This window comes from Mchenga conophoros, linkage group LG17 (genome assembly GCF_057382185.1).
Source record: "Mchenga conophoros isolate Kocher_MC1m ecotype Shallow Benthic linkage group LG17, M_conophoros_male_GT1.1, whole genome shotgun sequence".
In the NCBI taxonomy this organism is placed as follows: domain Eukaryota; kingdom Metazoa; phylum Chordata; class Actinopteri; order Cichliformes; family Cichlidae; genus Mchenga; species Mchenga conophoros.
In genome coordinates this window covers 6,851,704-6,869,450 of record NC_140542.1, presented here as the reverse complement: position 1 = coordinate 6,869,450, position 17,747 = coordinate 6,851,704, and the positions used below count along the sequence as shown (strand labels likewise).

At 42.1% G+C, this 17,747-nt stretch overlaps 1 protein-coding gene across 3 annotated transcripts in view; it reads right to left on the bottom strand.

Annotated features, from left to right (window-relative positions):
* The window catches only part of LOC146554999 (prestin-like), a 44,228-nt gene that overhangs the window by 9,459 nt on the left and 17,022 nt on the right, over positions 1–17,747 (bottom strand). For all 3 annotated transcript variants that reach the window (XM_085253032.1, XM_085253030.1, XM_085253031.1), the window contains 7 exons: positions 16,110–16,334; positions 14,411–14,529; positions 12,918–13,057; positions 10,616–10,757; positions 8,160–8,312; positions 4,065–4,439; positions 407–475 (listed from right to left, as the gene is read on the bottom strand). In XM_085253032.1, coding sequence (XP_085109158.1) covers positions 407–475; positions 4,065–4,439; positions 8,160–8,312; positions 10,616–10,757; positions 12,918–13,057; positions 14,411–14,529; positions 16,110–16,334 — 1,223 coding nt within the window. The remainder of the gene's footprint in view (positions 1–406; positions 476–4,064; positions 4,440–8,159; positions 8,313–10,615; positions 10,758–12,917; positions 13,058–14,410; positions 14,530–16,109; positions 16,335–17,747) is intronic.

The following is a 17,747-nucleotide window of genomic DNA, read 5'->3' as shown; positions in this document are numbered from 1 at the left end:
GCTCAAATGTCATTAATAATGACATAATGTGCATATTACAGAGGGGCTCACTTCCATGTAATGGCTTTTTCTAGCCATAGGCCACGAGGATGTTGCTGGATAATACCATACCTCAGTACATTTTTTCAATAGATGCGATACAATTTTATGCCTGAATCTCACTATTGAACCAGATATAATGTGTTGAATTGTTATTATTTTAATGAGAATGTTTTAGATTTAATCAGCCAGGTAGAAACGCAAACATCCTAAAACCCAGGCACACGCACACAAACACATAACCTCATACTCACATTAACAACAAAACGCACGCAACATGCAGTTAAGCAGACTTGAAGGAGCGAGGAGGGAGAGGCAGGCAAGCAGAAAGCAAAGACAACACAGTGAGGGAGTCAACAGTACTCACCGATAGGAATGACTATCCCCAGAACAGCTACTGTGATGTTGTTACCTATGAGGTAGTGATCACTCGCAGCTGAGATGAACAGAAAGATGGAAGACAAGAAAAAAAGAGAATCAAACCAAGAAAAAGTTTTGCTTCAAACCCCACCAAGTGCCCTCCTAGAGAGCAAGAGAGATTTCAACACGGGAACATCAAAAGAAAGGCTGGAAAAGGATATTTGCATAATATAAGGGCAGAGAATCCATCTGATTTCAGTTTGGACTGCTGACTTTGTCTTCCCCAGCAGCATGTGTAAATGAAAAAGCCAATGAATCACACAGGGATGGCATAAAAATGCAGTGAGATGCCTTTTAATACACGAAGGAACAAATGCGTTTCCAGAAACCAATGCATCAGAATTTGTATGAATATAAGCAACGAGCACATGATCTCGCATTACTCCATTCTTTTTCTACGAGACGTTTCAAAACTGTGTCACAATGCAATGCAGAAGACATTTATTCTGGACATGCTTTGCATCCTTACTCCCCTTCAGCTCTCACCCCAACAGGTCGGCGGGGGAGCTTTTGACATTAATCTCGCTCCCAACCCTCGTATTAGCAGCAGGCTAGCTGTTAGCCAAAAGTGTGATCAGATGGCTATAATGAAGTCTGGTAAGGAAGATTAACACAAGAGAGCACAGTGCTGGCCCTGCATACTGATTGGCTCATTCGACAAAGTGACTGTTCCAGTTCTATGGCTGGCAAAAAGAGACAGATGGCATGTGACGGATGTGACAGACAATGCAGGCGCACATTATTCTTCATAAATTAAATCATATAGTGAATGAAATGCAAATAAATGCACACATGTGCGCACACACGAGAGCCACAAAAGGTGAAGCGACTTCAGACAGCGAGTTCTGAGTCAGCAGAAGCGAATTTTGGCTTTTCTTAAGTGTGAGTGACGTCCAGTGGGTCCTACAGTAAGACTCAAAAAGGCAGATTAACTGAATCTCATTAAAGAAACTGCTCTGGAAGGAGGCTGTTCTGGAAAGGGAGGGCACTGAGAAAGGGAGAAGAAGAAGAAAAGGGGACAAAAGTCTCAATTTCATGAGGGTCATTCTTACTGGAGGGATTTTAATATTAAAACGTTTACTGCCACTTATTATTTAAATATAACTGTCAGGGTTAGAATGCTATATCCAGTACAATTAACAATGATTAATAAAACAGTATATCGTAAATATACTGCTCAAAAATATACTTTAAAAACACATCAGATCAATATCTGTACTGATATGGACTGGGTAATGTGTTAGGAATGAGAAGATGCCACATCGAAATGAAAATGATCAACCCACAGACGGCTGAATTCAAAGAGACCCTGAAAATCAAAGTGAAAAATGATGCAGCATGCTATTGCTGTTTTGTGGAAATTTCATTGCAGCATCTCAAAATGGTATGTGCTTGTACACATCCCTGACCAAGATGGGGCACACTCGTAACAGGACGACGGATGGTGTCCTGGGAGATCTGAACCAGGGCTTCACTGAACTCCTGGACAGTCTGAGGTGTGACCATACAGGATCGGATGAACCAAAACATAACATCCCAGAGGTCTTTTAGTGGATTTGGAACTGCCTGCACACTTTTATCACATGAGGTCAGGCATTGTCGCACACCAGAAGGAACCCAGGAACAAGAGCACCAGTGTAGGGTCTGACATTGGCTCCAAGGATTTCATCCTGGGAGCTAATAGTAGTCAGGGTGCCATTGCCTAGCCTGTAGAGGTCTGTGCCCCCCAGACCATTACTAACCCGCCACCAAACCTGTCATGCTGACGTTGTTACGGGCAGCATCATGGCTTCTACAGACTCTTTCATATCTGTCACACGTCTGTTTTTTTTGTTTTTTTCCCCAAAATCTTGAAATTAATTTTCTTTAATGTCGCTGAAAGATGTGCAAAATTACTACCGATATCAAAAGAAAACATTGGTTACCAGCTGTGTTTAATCTTTGCCCTCCCCAATCAGACTCCTGGTTCTCCCTCGCCCCACCATGCCCTCCCTCCCTCCCCCCAGCAGCGTGTAACAGCTGATGCCGGCAAACTTGACAGTGTGCACCGAGTTGAAAATTATAACACATGGCCCGTGGGTTTGGAGACTCGTCTTGTTCATGCCCCATTTTTCTCATCTGTGTCTGCTCCACCTCTCATCTGGAGCACTTGTGGTGTGCTGAGGAGGGCTGACAACTTCAGAGACCGGAAGAAACGTGCCTCTCGCCTCTTAGTAACTCTGAAGTACCGCGACCCCTAAAGTAATACAGCAGGCAACCTCTTTAATTCCCAGAAAATCACTTTCTCTCCCGCCTCTTTTTCCATCCCGTCGTTTCATATCCATGTAAATGCCGCCTTTCCTCCCAACAGTGTGTCATCTACAACTCCCATCCTCCCCGTTAAAGTGCTGGACTGTCATGTTCTTTTTCGCTCTCTGTTCACTCTTTGTTCTCTGTGGCTTTACTGTCTCACACTGCACGTTTTTGTTTTTTTCATTTAACATTCCTTCGTTTTACTCCTTGCTCCGTTTCTCATTCATTTCCCTGTCCTCCAACTCCCACTTAAAACTTTCATCATCTTTCCCTGTTTCTCTCCATCTGTACAGCTTTTTTTCATCCTCAACACCTGCTCTTTTAATTCTTTTTTCTCTCCTCTAAATTACTTGTTAGAATGACATAAAGATATACAAGTATTATGATAAGTGTTTTAGTGTTAATCTTTCTTTTAGGGCATTTAAATAGTGCACAGGCCCATTATCTGACATAAATATATATTCATCTAAAGAGTCAGTATTAAAAAGGGAACCTTTTTCATTTTCTTAGAAACAAAAGACAAAATAAAAAGCTGCCTCGGCAGGTTGACTGTCTCAATTTAATATTGCCATGCAGTAAAAAAGCTAAGAAGACTTTCAAAACAACTGCTGAAAAATACTGATCTCACAATTTGGTGGCTTCATCAATTTTGCTGCGTGGTGCTATCAAGGATTCTCGTCCGCTTCCAAGTACAATTTAATTCTTAGCGTGGCTTTGTAAACCATTGTTACGGCTGTTAGTCTGCTGTCACTGTTTGTCTGGGCTGCAAAGTGGTATTTTTCTTGCGAGCCAGTGAAGCGTGATTGGCGCGAGAATGAAGAACACTGCCAGTTATAGAAAGAGAGCGAGCGAGAGCTAAAGAGAGAAGGGGAGAGAGGTACAGAGGGAGAGACCAAGACAGAGATAAAGACAAAGAGAGTAAGAGAGAGGCTGTCAGAAAGTGAGGATGAGTGATGAGTAGTTTTATGCGAGAATGGAGGGGACTGTCATTTCTTAGCTCTGACACTTCTGTTAAGACGCTGGTCGCGAGGGATCAACAGTAAGCAGACCGAGACATAGTGCAGGCCTGTGAAGCGTTCGGACGGGTGTGTGAGCAGATGAGAAAAGGAATAGAGGAGGAGGTCGTAGGGCCAGTAAAGCAAATGATCAGAGGGAAAAGTGGAGGGGAGGAGAAGCTAGAGAAAGGAGGGATAAAAGTATTGGTTTTTAGCTTCCTGCTGATTTAATGATGGTGGTAACAGCAGTGATGGTAGCAGAGCAGAAGAAAACACTCGCTTTACACACATCCACATTCCTGTCATCATGTCACTTACCTCTGTGGGAGAGGTTGGCATTGCTCTCTTTCTGAATGCTGTTGGGAGCCACGGCAGCCAATAAGGGGGTGTGTGTGGACGTGGACTTCTGACTAGTGCTGCTCAAACTGGTCGTCTCTGTACTGGTAGCGGCGGGAGTCCGAGGGTGCTCTGTGATTCTGCCGCTCCTGGTGGTCTGAGGAGGGGCTGGTGTTGTAGTCTTGGCTGTGGGTGGTAATGTGGTAGTAGCAGAGGTGGTGGTGGTGGTGGTGGTGGTAGAGGGCGTTGTGGTCGTGGCAACGGTTGTGGGAGTTGTTGTTGTTGTGCTTGTTGTGGTGGTCGTCGTGGAAGTTGTGGTTGCGGTGGAGGCAGATGTCGTGGTTGCTCGGGGTCGAACTGCGCAACAGAAAAACAACCAGTAGGATTTGAGATTTCTCTCCAGACTGCTCAGCTGTTGCAGCCATTTCCACTTGTAAGCTCTGCATCAATATTCAGCATACAACTGCAGTCAACAGCAATGCCTCCATTGTCTTATAAGATGAGATCTATAATCTCTTCTGAGGGTTCTGGGTCTACCATGGGGTCTCCTACCAGGAGCGCGCCTGCAAAACCTCCAAAAGGAGGCATCCATGAGGCATCCAAAATAGATGCTCAGCTGGTGTGTTTGATACGCAGGAGCAGCGGCTCTACTCTAAGGTCCCTCCAGAAGTCCAAGCTCCTCAGTGTCTCATCTCTAAAGCTGAGCCCAACCACCTTATAGAGGAAATTCATTTTAGGTGCTTGTATTCATGATCTTACTCAGATTTCATGACCATAATCTCATAATTATTTATTTATAGGCTTTGAACTGAAGTCTGTAGATCTTACATCACACCACAGGTTTGGATTGAGACATAAATGGATCAGTAAATGAAAAGCTTCACGTTTCAGCTTTCAGCTGCACCACAGCAGTCCGGTATAACACCTGTGTTACTGCTAATCAGAAGTGTGACACTTTAAAGTCCTGTACAGCACCACATAGGTACCGTGACAGGTACTGTGATATTTCTATGTACATACTGTGCTAAAGTGCATTCACACATTCATAAGTAACAAGTTGCCAGATGGATAAGTTGCACAAGCGCATAATAAGCAGAATTTAGTGCAAGCGTTGCAGTCAGTTGTTGCAAACATCATATCACATCACAAGAAATGGGGCCTGTGCTTCGTACGTCGCTTACTACATCCAAGATCAAATGAAACATCCAAGACCAAACCATCGCGCTAACCGTGAGCGCGCTAATCCGGTTCCCCGAACACACCTGCTGTTGGCGATTAGTACAGCTGGATGAAGTAATGTGACATCACTGGGTGCCGTAAAAGGGGCTACGCATCGATAGCAGAAACAGTGATCGGCAACCCTCTGATTGGTCGGCGAAAATGTCGAAGGAGTGCGCTCGGCTCGGTATTTTTCGGCAGCAGAGCAAGAACTCCTGAGTGAGGGATTTCAGGAGTTTCAGAGTTAAATCAGAACGCAAGGGAACACTGCAAAGGCTGCAAAAGCAAGGAGAGAGGGCTGGCAGAAAGCTGCTGACAAATTAAACTCGTAAGTAATTTAATAATAATAATAATAATATATTGGATTTATATAGCGCTTTTCAAGGCACCCAAAGCGCTTTACAATGCCACTATTCAGTCACTCTCACATTCACACACTGGTGGAGGCAGCTACGGTTGTAGCCACAGCTGCCCTGGGGCAGACTGATAGAAGCGAGGCTGCCATATCGCGCCATCGGCCCCTCTGGCCAACACCAGTAGGCGGTAGGGTAAATTTATTATATTACACTATATTATCCAATATTATATTACATTATATTATATTGTTATATTATATCCTCTTTCACATTAGAGCCACAACAGGACCCACTAGAACATGGGAACAAGTAAAAGTGAAATATAAGAATATTCTATAGAATGGTAATATCTATCACTTATATTGCTTGTCGTCTCTTGGACAGAGACCCTGGAATACTCTGTTTGTTTGTTCATAACAGCAACCAAGAAAAGGGCAGAGCAAAAAAAGACAGGTGGTGGTCCTGCACCCCCTCGTCAACAAGTTGGTTAAGTGAATAATACCCTCACGGGAAAATCGATATCTCTCAATGAGCACACTGTCGCGCTGAGTTAAAGGATCCTGTCTATCCCGCAATATACGCTGAATTCTGAGGACTCTCCTTATCAATCTTGCACCTTCCTCAATGGGTGGCTCGCGTAAACGGACAGGACATGGCTGCGACAGGCTTCCCAAATCCACCTTGGCTTTTATAGCCGTGGTCTCTCATCTTGATTACACGAAGTAATTTCCAATTACTACTCTGAAATATGAATTACATCTGTAATAATCACATACATGTAATAGAATGTTAATAGTACATTTCCCTTTTTTAGGAAATGACCTGTATGTATCTGTGTGACATCAATAAAAGGATCAGGTGCTGCATTATCTTTAGTTACATTGATGTTATTTATTTATGGTGAAACAGTGGTGGAATATCGCTGTTGCTTTCGTATAAATGAAGCGGACATACCTGCGTGGCCGCGATCTAATCCTGTTTACATAAAGTAAACCTGCTCCCGAGCAGGTTTACGCTTACGGCTCTGTTGCTATGACAGCAAGTCCCGGATGAGCTTCGGGGAACCGAACGATCCAGGATCACGCGAAATCGTCAACAATCTAATCCAGCTAACTTACTTAGCGAGGTACGAAGAACAGGCCCATGATCTGAGAAAACACTACGTTGTTAAAGCAGATGTACTACACCAGTACGTTTGGTTCATAGTGTACTACATGTACTAAAAGAAGTATTCAAGTCAGGGATTTTAGCTGAAGCTAAATTACACCACATGTCACCCCAGGCTCTTCCTCTGATCACTGTTTTGTTTTTTTTTTGGTGTATCAGATTTACACAAATCCCAGTGCACACACTGCTGCTGATATAACATTCGGGTTTGTGTTTTCTAAACATTATTTTTAATATAAGTGATATGCGTTTCTTTGTGGTTGTAAAACTGAAATTTTGATCCAATACAGTCACAATTAAACCAGTGAGTTTTTCCACCAGAAATGTTTGTGTTACAGTAAGAATCCAAAAAGCTTTGGTACAAATGCACTCACTGCCCCTGCACCTACTCCCAGCCTCTCTCACAGGGATTCTTTGAAATATTGCCTCAATACATCTTCATCGTCTCTTTCCCCCCGTTTCTCTGTGTCAGCTCCTCCTAGCTCACCTATATAGACATTAGGTGTAGGTCTAGTAAAAATAGCAACGTTACAAATGTAGTGACTCTATAAGGGCAGGGGGACAAGCTGACTGATGAAATAAGGTCAGCGAGGTAGGTTAGAAGTGCAGGGAAGAGTCCCTGACCTAGTTCCCAAGATAGTTTTACACAACACTTAAGGTTCAGATTCTCTGAAGGATCCAGGGCACTTTTAGCTTTGTAAACATTGTACTGTTAAATTGCAGACATTGAAAAATACTGTATTTGGAGTATCCAAAGTATTATGACAAACAGAAACAGTATTAATAGAAACGCTTTATATTTAGAATTTTAAATATTTGTGCTTAAATATGACCTAAAAGATGATCAGACTTTAACACTAGTCACACAGACGAACATAACTCAAATAAATAAATGAGACAAAAATATTCTTGGTAATTTAATCCAGTATTACACGGCTTGCATGTTTGTGGGTTTATTCAAATGAACTTCAGGTCTTTCCAAAATATTTCTGTCAGGTTAAGTTTGACTTAGAAACAAGCTCATTCCAAATAATTTTACTTATACATAGAATGACTTGTGTGCTTCGTTCTTGCAGCCTTGCTGTGCACCACTGCTGTTCTATGTTGTACTGATGGAGTAGCTGAGAAGTTAGCCTGGATTCTTTGTGCTCGTAAAAGAATTTAGGAACCGGAGAAAATTCAGGCCTTACTATTGGACTGATCACTGTTAGCCAACGACCCCTGAGAATGGCAACAATGCTCCTGAATTTCACTGTGATCCTAGCAGCGTGAATCTCATGTGACATTTATCCACACGAATCATTCATTCAGGTGTGCCTGTGGAATGTAGACTTACTGATCGCGCAGCGTCTCATGTCTGGTCCTAGCTCCATGCCGTCAGGACAGGCGCAGGTGTACTTGGGGGAGTGGTCTGTGATCTGAGGCGCCTTCAGGCAGAGGTACTCGCAGCCACCATTAGGCAGTGTGCCCATATTACAGGTATCAGGACCTTTGGGAACACAGGCAGAAATGTAAAAATATTAAAAAAGACTTTTGGCAACACATTTATCTCTTGGAAAACAATAAAACCCCAAATGTTTTATTAACGAGCTGTACTGGAAAAGGAAAAAAAAAACTTGCACAAAGCCCAAATCTCAACAGCCCAAATTTTATTCAAATTAGAACAAAGAAAATATATCAAAGGTTTAAAATTACAGAATGTACAATTGTAACAAAAAAATAAGGCCACTTTGAATTTGATGGCAATAACTAGTCTTAAAAAAAGTTGGGACACGGGTAAGAAAAGGCTGCAAAAGTAAGTGCTAATGAAAAAGAACCAGCTGGAGAAACATTTTGCAACTAATTATGTTAACTGGAAACATGTCAGTAACACGACTGGGGATAATCATGTTATATTATATCATCTCGCAGATGCTGAGGTTCATCAATCTGCAGAAAAAAACACATGAAAAACTGGATGAACCTAAGAAAAAGAAAAACCAGCATCAAATTTGACACGTAGGCGCCGGTATCTCATCAGTAAAAAGTTTCTGCTGCCATCAAACTATTAACTAGTTTGATGCTAGATTTAGGAATCTAATCTTTATTCCACACACTTCCTCTTGCTGACTTTAGAGATGCGTAGGTGAATGCAGGAGAGTCTCAACTGCTTTTAATCTCTGTAACCCAAATAAAAAATTTACATGTAGTTTCTTAAGCACAGTTGCAGACTCATGGAAAAACACTGCAGTTTTGTGTCATGTGGGGAAGCGCGAGAATTAGGTCAGGTCGCAATCTTTCCTGATTTCTTATGTAGCTTTGGAGAGCAGCACGCCATCAGCTGTCAGGAAAAACAGCAATATCACTTGCTACACAGAGTGAGATTTTAATAAGCTGGGAATACATTTATACTTGATGTACAGTATCTCAGCATAATGACTATGTAATGAGAACAGCTGTCTAAGTTCTCAAAGCTCCAAATGTGGTAAAAGGTTTGGGAAGGAGTCATCAAACTGGGGAGGATGGGAAAAAAAGGTTAAGGAAGAGTGTAGGAAGGAAAGAAGAAAACAGAGGAGGAGAGAGAGGGAGGCAAGAGAAAAGTGAACGAAAATGATGAGGATGAGGATGAAGAAGGAAAAAAGAAGGACCGAGATGATAACAACAACAAAATTATGTTGGTTTTAAGCCATAAAAGCGTCACTTTCTCCTCCTGCGCTGCCTCTCTTTGGTCTCCAACTAAGAAGAGTGAACCTAGGCTTCAAAGACCCACTGAGCGCACAAAAAATTAATAATAAAACAGACACAACTTGGGAAGGATCGGACGAAAGCCTCTTTTAAGGAAGTGTGTCGATAAACATGAAAGACATCTGAGCGCCTCGAAATATGTGGAGACGCACAGTACTGTACCAAACCACACTTACAGATAATATTCCTCACTGGGGTTTTCCTTAGGTGCAGTACACTAACAAATAAGAAATGATACAAAAATGCAAGAGAAACAAAGATAAATCGGTAAAAGACAGGGCAGAGAGGAGTCTGAACTCACCAAGCGTTGCAGTCGAGGTCACATTTTATCAAATACTTTGCTTATCAATGCTACTCGTGTGCTTGGGGGGGCTACTCGGTGCACCTTCACTTAGCCTTGCAGTGTTTTGTCTTGCTTTTGTTGGCATTTGGGAGAAAACATTTTCCAATTCTGTGACTTCTTTTTTTGACCAGGACTCTTGATTTATTAATGAGGGAATGCAATTAGCTGCCTGCTGGCGCACAGACAAGATTGCTTCTGAGCGCTCAGTGAGTGAGGAGAGAAAACAAAGCATGAAAACACTCGCACAAACACATTTCTGGCACGCAGTGTCAAACACACCCAGGTATTCACAAGCAGAGGTGTTGACAGGCACACACGCGTGCGTGCAGTCACACACATCGAGAGTGCAAAAAAAAAAAAGACAAACACATCGTTTTGACGTGCCCGTCACATCCACCGGTCTAATCACACTCATCAGATTATCTGTTTATTGTTTCAGACCGTTTCACTAAGTGGATCCTCGTGTCTATGTGCTGATAATGCAATGCTTTGTACTCAGGAAGGAGGTTAGATTTTGTGTATCCTGTGTGCACATACGCCCCAAAATCCTGCTCATTATACCGAACAAGATCCTGCACGCTTACGAGTGGCAAACAGCACCTAGACAGAGACTGGGCAGTATGACAGACTGAAAACGAAACGGACATTTTGACTTATTTGAGGTCATCTGGGACAGCCCCACTTAGATCACCTGTGCTAAGCTTCTATGCGTTTCTTCTTCTTACCCTTGGGCTGCCTCTGTTCATGAAACACCACCAGGTCCAGGGGGTTGTTAAGGTCCTCTGCGACCTTGGCCACATCGTGTCCCGTCAGTCGGTTGGCGCTGTATATCGCTTCATCTTCCAAGTCTGTCCAATACACGCGATCCTGGGTTAAAATAAAGCAAAGTCAGCTTGAGAAATACACAAATAAATAAAAAGCCCTAAACCAGCCTTGATGATTAACGATCAACCTATTAAAAAAAAAAAAGAAGAATAAATGAAAGATATCTCAGCTAATGCCACAGATAATGTTATAAAGCCACATGCATGTTGCAGATCCAGAACTGCTTGCGCTGTACCACTTGAGATCGGACACTTTCCTAATCAAATGGCAGTGATGACGAGATATATTTCATATTTCAGTAACAGAACACTTACAAAAATGTTTTCTCTAAAGAGAGCGTCATTCTAGGGTTTTATAAAGCTGTTGTTGCTTATCATTTTCAGAGTCCAGTGATTCTGTAATTCAGAACCGTGAGACCTCAAGTATGGAGCAAACATGCTGCAAATGAGCATAATCTGCATACAACTTTAGAATAAATGGCTTTTCATAAACACCATTTGTCTCTGCTTAGAAGCTGTGCACTGATATTCATTGTAGTCACCGTTAATTTAAAAAAAAAAAAAAAGGAAGAAAAAAAGCCAGTCTGCTGCAAAGAAATGTCCTCATCCCAACAATGGCTATTTGATTAAATTTACGATTACATTTGAGGATGTGTTGTGGTTTACTTGAATAGAGAGGTGTTTTATATCCAAGGTAACTGGTTAATTTTTCAAAAATGCAATAACCCCCCCCCAAAACATGCCATTTAGCCCCCATTCTACCATCTTTACCCTCCAGCACTCCAGGTATTTAAAATTATAGCCAGTCTCTCTCTTCTCTGGTAAGAATAATCAGCCCCAAATAAACTTAAAAACAGAGTCACATTACTCCAATTTGCCAGAGAAGAAAGCCCAGGTGGCACTCTTTGCTAATTTCTATTTTTAACCACCCTAATTATAACAGCTACTTAACAAATACAAGGACACAGAGGAGGCGTGGCATCTCTTGGAGACGGTTTAGTTAAAATAAGCCACCTACTCTGTGCTCGGTGGGTGAAAAGGGGAGCAGTGTTTACTTAAAAAAAACAACAAAAAACAGTAAAAACACCGTTTTAAGTCTGTAAGGAAGTTGCATGCTTGATAAGAAAAAAACAGCCCCGGTGTTTTATTGGAAAAACGTCTGTACCTTTGACTCTCTGTTTAAGCTTTGTGCCAAAGCAGAAGGTAGTGACTGCTTTGGCGGAGCGTACGGTGTCTTTGTAGTCCTAGCTCAGCTTCCTTCTCAATTTCCCTTCCGCTCTTTCACACCTGCTCATTATTCTCTTTAATGATACTACACGATATAACCGCACAAGTGCTCACGGCACTTGGTTTCCACAGCAACCCCAGACGGCTTTGTCTTTGCAAGCACACATCAATTAAGAAAAAACAGAAAAATGCAGCAAATGACTGCACGAGAAAACACAGACAGGCTGATATCATGGAAAGCTCGATAAAACAATGAAGAGACGATTTAGGAGGTGAGTGTGAGACGGAGAGACCAATCAGGAAGAGTGTCTGCAGGTTTTTTCGTCGTTACAGGGAGGATGTATTTTTATCATCTTTTTAAAGGCAAAGACCTGCAAGACTTGTATGGTGTGCGGGTATGTGTGTGTCCGTGTGTGTCCGTGTGTGGGGCTTAGTCACAGCAGCCATCCATGCTTTTTGTGCCGTATTATCAGTGGACTTGACCTCTCTCTCACCTTCCCCCCCCCATCTTTCAGTGAGCTCTCTATCACTCAATCTCTCCCTCACTTAGGTTCTGATAACCTTTACTCATATGACAGTAGTTCTGAAACAATGAAAGACAAATATCAGCCACGCTGATAAAACACTACTCAAATCTATTATTCCATCTCTTCTTTTTGCTTCTGTCGCTCTCTGTCTTGATTTCCACCTCAGCAGTCAGTCTCTGACATTGTTTTCCCCTTTTTACTTTCTCCACTGTCAATCTTTCCGCGCGCCGCTTGTGACCTTGAAGCTTCAAACAGCAGCACAAAACCTGAGAAGGGCAGTGCTCTTCAATTGTAGGATCAAGGTGCCCAAAAGGTTGGAAACGAAACAAAACACTGCACACTTTCAAAAATGCATATTACAGAAACAGCTGTATGCACCAGACCAGAGCTCTGGCATTACCGCCTGGTCTGATTCTTTGCATTTGAATCTCAATTCTCAACTGCTATACCTCAAAGACAGTGAGGGCAAAGGGATGGCCCAGGTGGTGATGCGAGGAGAGCAGCACTTTGCGGTTGTCACCATTGAAATCCACGCTGGACAGCAGGTGCAGCTTGGAGTCCACCCAGTAAAGTCGTCTGTTGGACAAGTCTGAGAACATGCAGGGAAGGGGGGAGAGCGAGAGAGAACAAAATCAAGAGGGGGTAGGGGAGAAGGTGAATGGAGAGAGAGAGAGGTCACTCAGAGTGAAACGGCCCAGGGTGAGGGGTATATGGATGTAATGGCCCAGTAGCTACACAATCAATCTTCTTTGACATGACGACCTCAGCCCCGTACTAAGAAAACACAGATGTGATTGTAATATTGCCGCTTGACTTCTTTGCTGGAGAAAATATATATGCCCTTGAACAGATTCATTAGTCTTGCTGGACCTATTTTAAAGACAAACTTTGCTGTTTCGCAAATCTCAAATAACTCCACATTTCAGCCACTGCTATATTATTTATATTAGGCCCAAATCATTGTTGTGTCCTTGCTACGAGCGGCAAAGTGTTGTGGTGTTTACTTTGAAATCGAAACACCACATTGAATTTAAACAGCAAAGGAAATAATCCCTGTATTACTCTTTTTTTCACCAGACTCTAAGATTATGCTTTTAAGAAAAACATTTAAAAAACAGAAAGCAAGAATTTAATTAGTAATTAATAAAGAATTAAGCTTTTGTGTGCAATAAGCAATTCGAAATTGGTAAAACACTGGAAGTATATGAAAAAAAAGCATCCAATAAAAGCACCAAAGTAAACTGAAGGGGGAAGAGAATTAACACGATTCTCGGTCCCCATTCACCTCTCCTGACTCAATCACCTGCACTGTTCGGTGGTCTCTATGAAATCAATGACCAGGGGAACACAATTCACCCTTTCTCTCCCACAGCTGCCTGGCACCAAACCTCTCATTCGCCTTATTCCAAAAAATAATTTGTTTTCATACAGATGCGGCGACACCTCAATTCCACAGAGTGTGGCGACTGTGTGCTTCTATTTCTCCTCAGGCAAGGGCAGCTGAGAGGAATTGGCTGGTGCTTCGGAGGGAGTTGAAAGGGATGAGGGGAGGTATCGACAGCACAGAGCGTCTGGCTTATTAATTCGGAGCCTCATACTCACTGGCTTGATTGATGAGAGCCAGACACAAACTGAGGTATATAACAATAAGAGCTACTTGGGTTTCAGCACCCATAGACTATTTTCTTCTCTCAACTTGTGCTGTTTGTCTCTCTCTGGCTTTCCTCCATGTGTTGTTTTTTTTCTTTGTGTTGAATTCACTCGAGACACTTTTTTCTCTCTCTCTCTAAAAGCAATGTCAGCATAATAACCTTTTTTTTTTTTTTTTTAACAAAACTGCTGTCAGAGCTGATTGATTTTTTCTATCTGGGCATCATCTTCTAGCTTTTCATCCTTCTTCCGTGGGCTTTGAATGTTCAAAGCTACATGTTTTTTTCCTTACCTAGAGTTATTCCATTGGGCCATTCAATGTGTTCAGACACCAAAATTTGTCTATCCACTCCATTCATCCCAGCCTTCTCAATTTTGGCCTGACCTCCCCAGTCTGACCAGTACATAAACCTGCGGGAAGATACACAAGTTAGATTAAATTGAAGCAGCAACCTCGGAGGCTGAGAAATCAAGCCAACGTGACCTGCCTGCATTCTCTCTGAGGGCCACCAGATGGTGATAGCTGTGGTTGTAAAAGAGACCTGAAGTCTTACAGAAGGCTACGAGAAATGGCTTTCTGATTTTACTCATTTGTTTTGGGTCATACTGAATAAAATATCAACTGAAATATTTTGTAACCATGTTACAAAATGATATAAAAACCGCACACTTGATGGCTAATAGCTGTCCATCAGAAGTCATTAGCCAATGATTGTGCGGTTTCACACTTGACTTCTTGTCAACTCGGGTTTTTTGCCAACCAAGCTGGTGATGGCAAAAGCTTCAATACAATATGGCACTTCAGAAACCAATGTGTGGCTATCTGTGGCTGAGTGCCTAGCTTTAGAGCAGGGGTGAAAAAAGTTTCTAGCTTGGTATAAAAAGTAATTTTCCACCTTTGTGACATCTTTACATTTCATCCCTTTATAGGGGCTTAAAGTATTAATACTTAAAGTTGTGAATTATTAGTGCTGTGGAGCGTGACGCTTGAATGCAGGCGGTTGTAGCACCAACTCGCGGCAAGGCTTCAACTTCCGCTACTTCAAGTCATTGAACTGGACCTTTTTGTTTCTGCGTTTGTGACCTTTTGAACTTTTAATACAATCATCTAACAAATAATATGGCTTCCTGTGTGCTCTACTTTTGGTGAGTGAAAGCTAGTATTTTATTTGTCTGTTACTTAATAACTAGCAGCTTATCTGTGTGTCTAGCTAGCATTAGCTGATAACTTAACATACAGCTTATCACCTAAATACAGTCCAAAACCAGTGAGAGATGCCATTGTTCATCTTTATATACATGTTGTATCATTAAGGCACGGCCAGTTCAGTGTCAGAAATGAAAGGAGTAACTTTGCTAGGACCAGTGAAGAGAGGTTAATATGCAATGTCAATTGTTCTGAAAAACTCTTAACTGACAAAATCAACTGTACTCCGTCACACGATGTTCCACAGACATCTTCTCTCATTTTCTTTGCAAAATGACTGTATTATTAGTAAGACAGGCATTGAAAACATAAAAGGGAAAGCACTGCGCAAAACAGCAGGTACTGGAAACTTGGACCTTATCTGAATATGTGTGTCCATGATAAAACTGTGAAATTGTGGCTTCATTTGCATGTATTTCATGCTAGTCTAGCTTAGTAGAGCTGTGAAAAGACGTCTTTGGGGAGCTCAAGGCACCCGAGACAAATGGAAAGAGTTAGAAAGGGAAGACAAAGTGTTACATCCCATCTCAAGAAAACTGTTAAAGTGCTTAATCTAACAGATGGGCTCAGTGCTACAAATAGCCTTTACTGACTTTAGGCCAACTTCTACACCCAATCTCTTTCTACTATAACAACACTGGCTTTTACAGACACACACACAATGACAGTAGGACCTCTTACTCGCCCTCCCTCCTTCCTGCCTTTTTGCTCAACTCCTTTGCAATCTTTTGCTCCTTTGTGCATCTTTTCAAAATCCCTTTACCCTAAAACTAACCCAACTCACCCTTGGTGCGGATCCACAGCGATGGCTCGTGGCTCGTTCAGCTCGGTGGTTATGAGCATTTTCCTTTTCCTGCCATCTCCCGTAGCGACAGATATGCTCTTATTGCCTGAGTCCGTCCAGTAGATGTTCTTGTGGACCCAGTCGACAGCAAGGCCCTCCGGGGAGTGGAGCGAATCGATGAGCGTCACCTGCTGTGATGAGTCACTGGCCTTGTTGATGTAAGCGCTGGTGGGCGGATGGAAAGGAAATGTATCAGTAAGTAATCTGGAAATTATAAAAGCCTAATCCATCACAGAGGTGCTGGCACGATGGATTTACTACCGTCTGGCTTCCTTTCCTTGGGAGGAATGACTTGATTGTGAGTGGCTTAGATATCTTGTTGGGAACATAGATTCTTCACTCTATTCAGGTGTGAGGGGCACCCAATCCTGACACCTTTATAACAACTTCAGCCTTCACACCAAACACAGCCTCCCAGGGAGAATGAGTCTGTCTTTTTCTATCAGCACCACATGCCTATATCTCCCCTTTAACCGAGTGTCCCTTTCTTGTCTTCAGTTTCTTTGATTTTCCTCCTCCGTCCACTTACTCTGTCAACTCTTCTATCCCCATTCCCCACTGACATTTCCTTTACTGGTGAAAAATGTTAAAACTTAATAGATTACTGCCTCGACAATATATGAATGCAAGAGCAAGATGGAAGAAAAAATGCTTGATAAAAGGTTGGGACAAGCAATGTCCCAAGTTGCACAGTGCCTTCACATTTTAGCAACGCCTACAGGAGTAAGAGGAGACGGGAGGTGCATCTTAACTAAAGAAGAAGGTTGACTGGTAGTCAGAGCTTGGAGATGCTCACTGTTACATTTTGCCAACCCAAATGTCATCATCTTTACAGTCAGGTGAGTGTGGGATGTTATTGTGTGAGTGTGATAGATAATCTATGGGTTCTCAAGAGTGCCTCAGGGTTTGCAACATGGATCCAACGCCACACTGTTTCACCCTCGAGGGTAAAACGGCTCAAGCATTGTGGACATGAAGGAAACCCATCGTGTTATTGATGCAGCATGCAGCTACTGAACTCTACTGAAAACGCCAGAACAAAAATTACATTTGACACAAATTCAATTTGAAACAGTTTTCTTTTGCATTACATTCTGTTCTTTGATACTGAGTAATCGCGAGTTCCACTAAAACATATTTTCTGTTTAATCTCTTGTTCAATTTCTCCAATATTTAATTTTTTACGAACACAGCAGATATAAAAATTCAACACGTCAGGTTTTCATGATGTATAAAAATGAAGAAAATGAGATCAAGGTAAACGATTTAAGAAAATCATTTCCACCTTTAAAGTTTAACCTGCACAATTCACAGTCACTCTTCAATTCTATTTGGGTGGGGGACAATCACTGAAAAACTTACTATTACCTGGCTGCACAAATGTGCGCAGCCTTAGACTAAAATACTGTTAAATACCTCTTTTGATTTTACTACACCGTTCAGTCTTTTTGGCTAGGAGTTTGCCACAGCACTGAGTCTCTTGATTTGGCAATACTTAACAGTCTTCTTTGCAAAAGTACCACAAATCATCGTCAGGTCACCCCACAGGTTTTGATTTGGATTCAGGTTTAAGTCTTT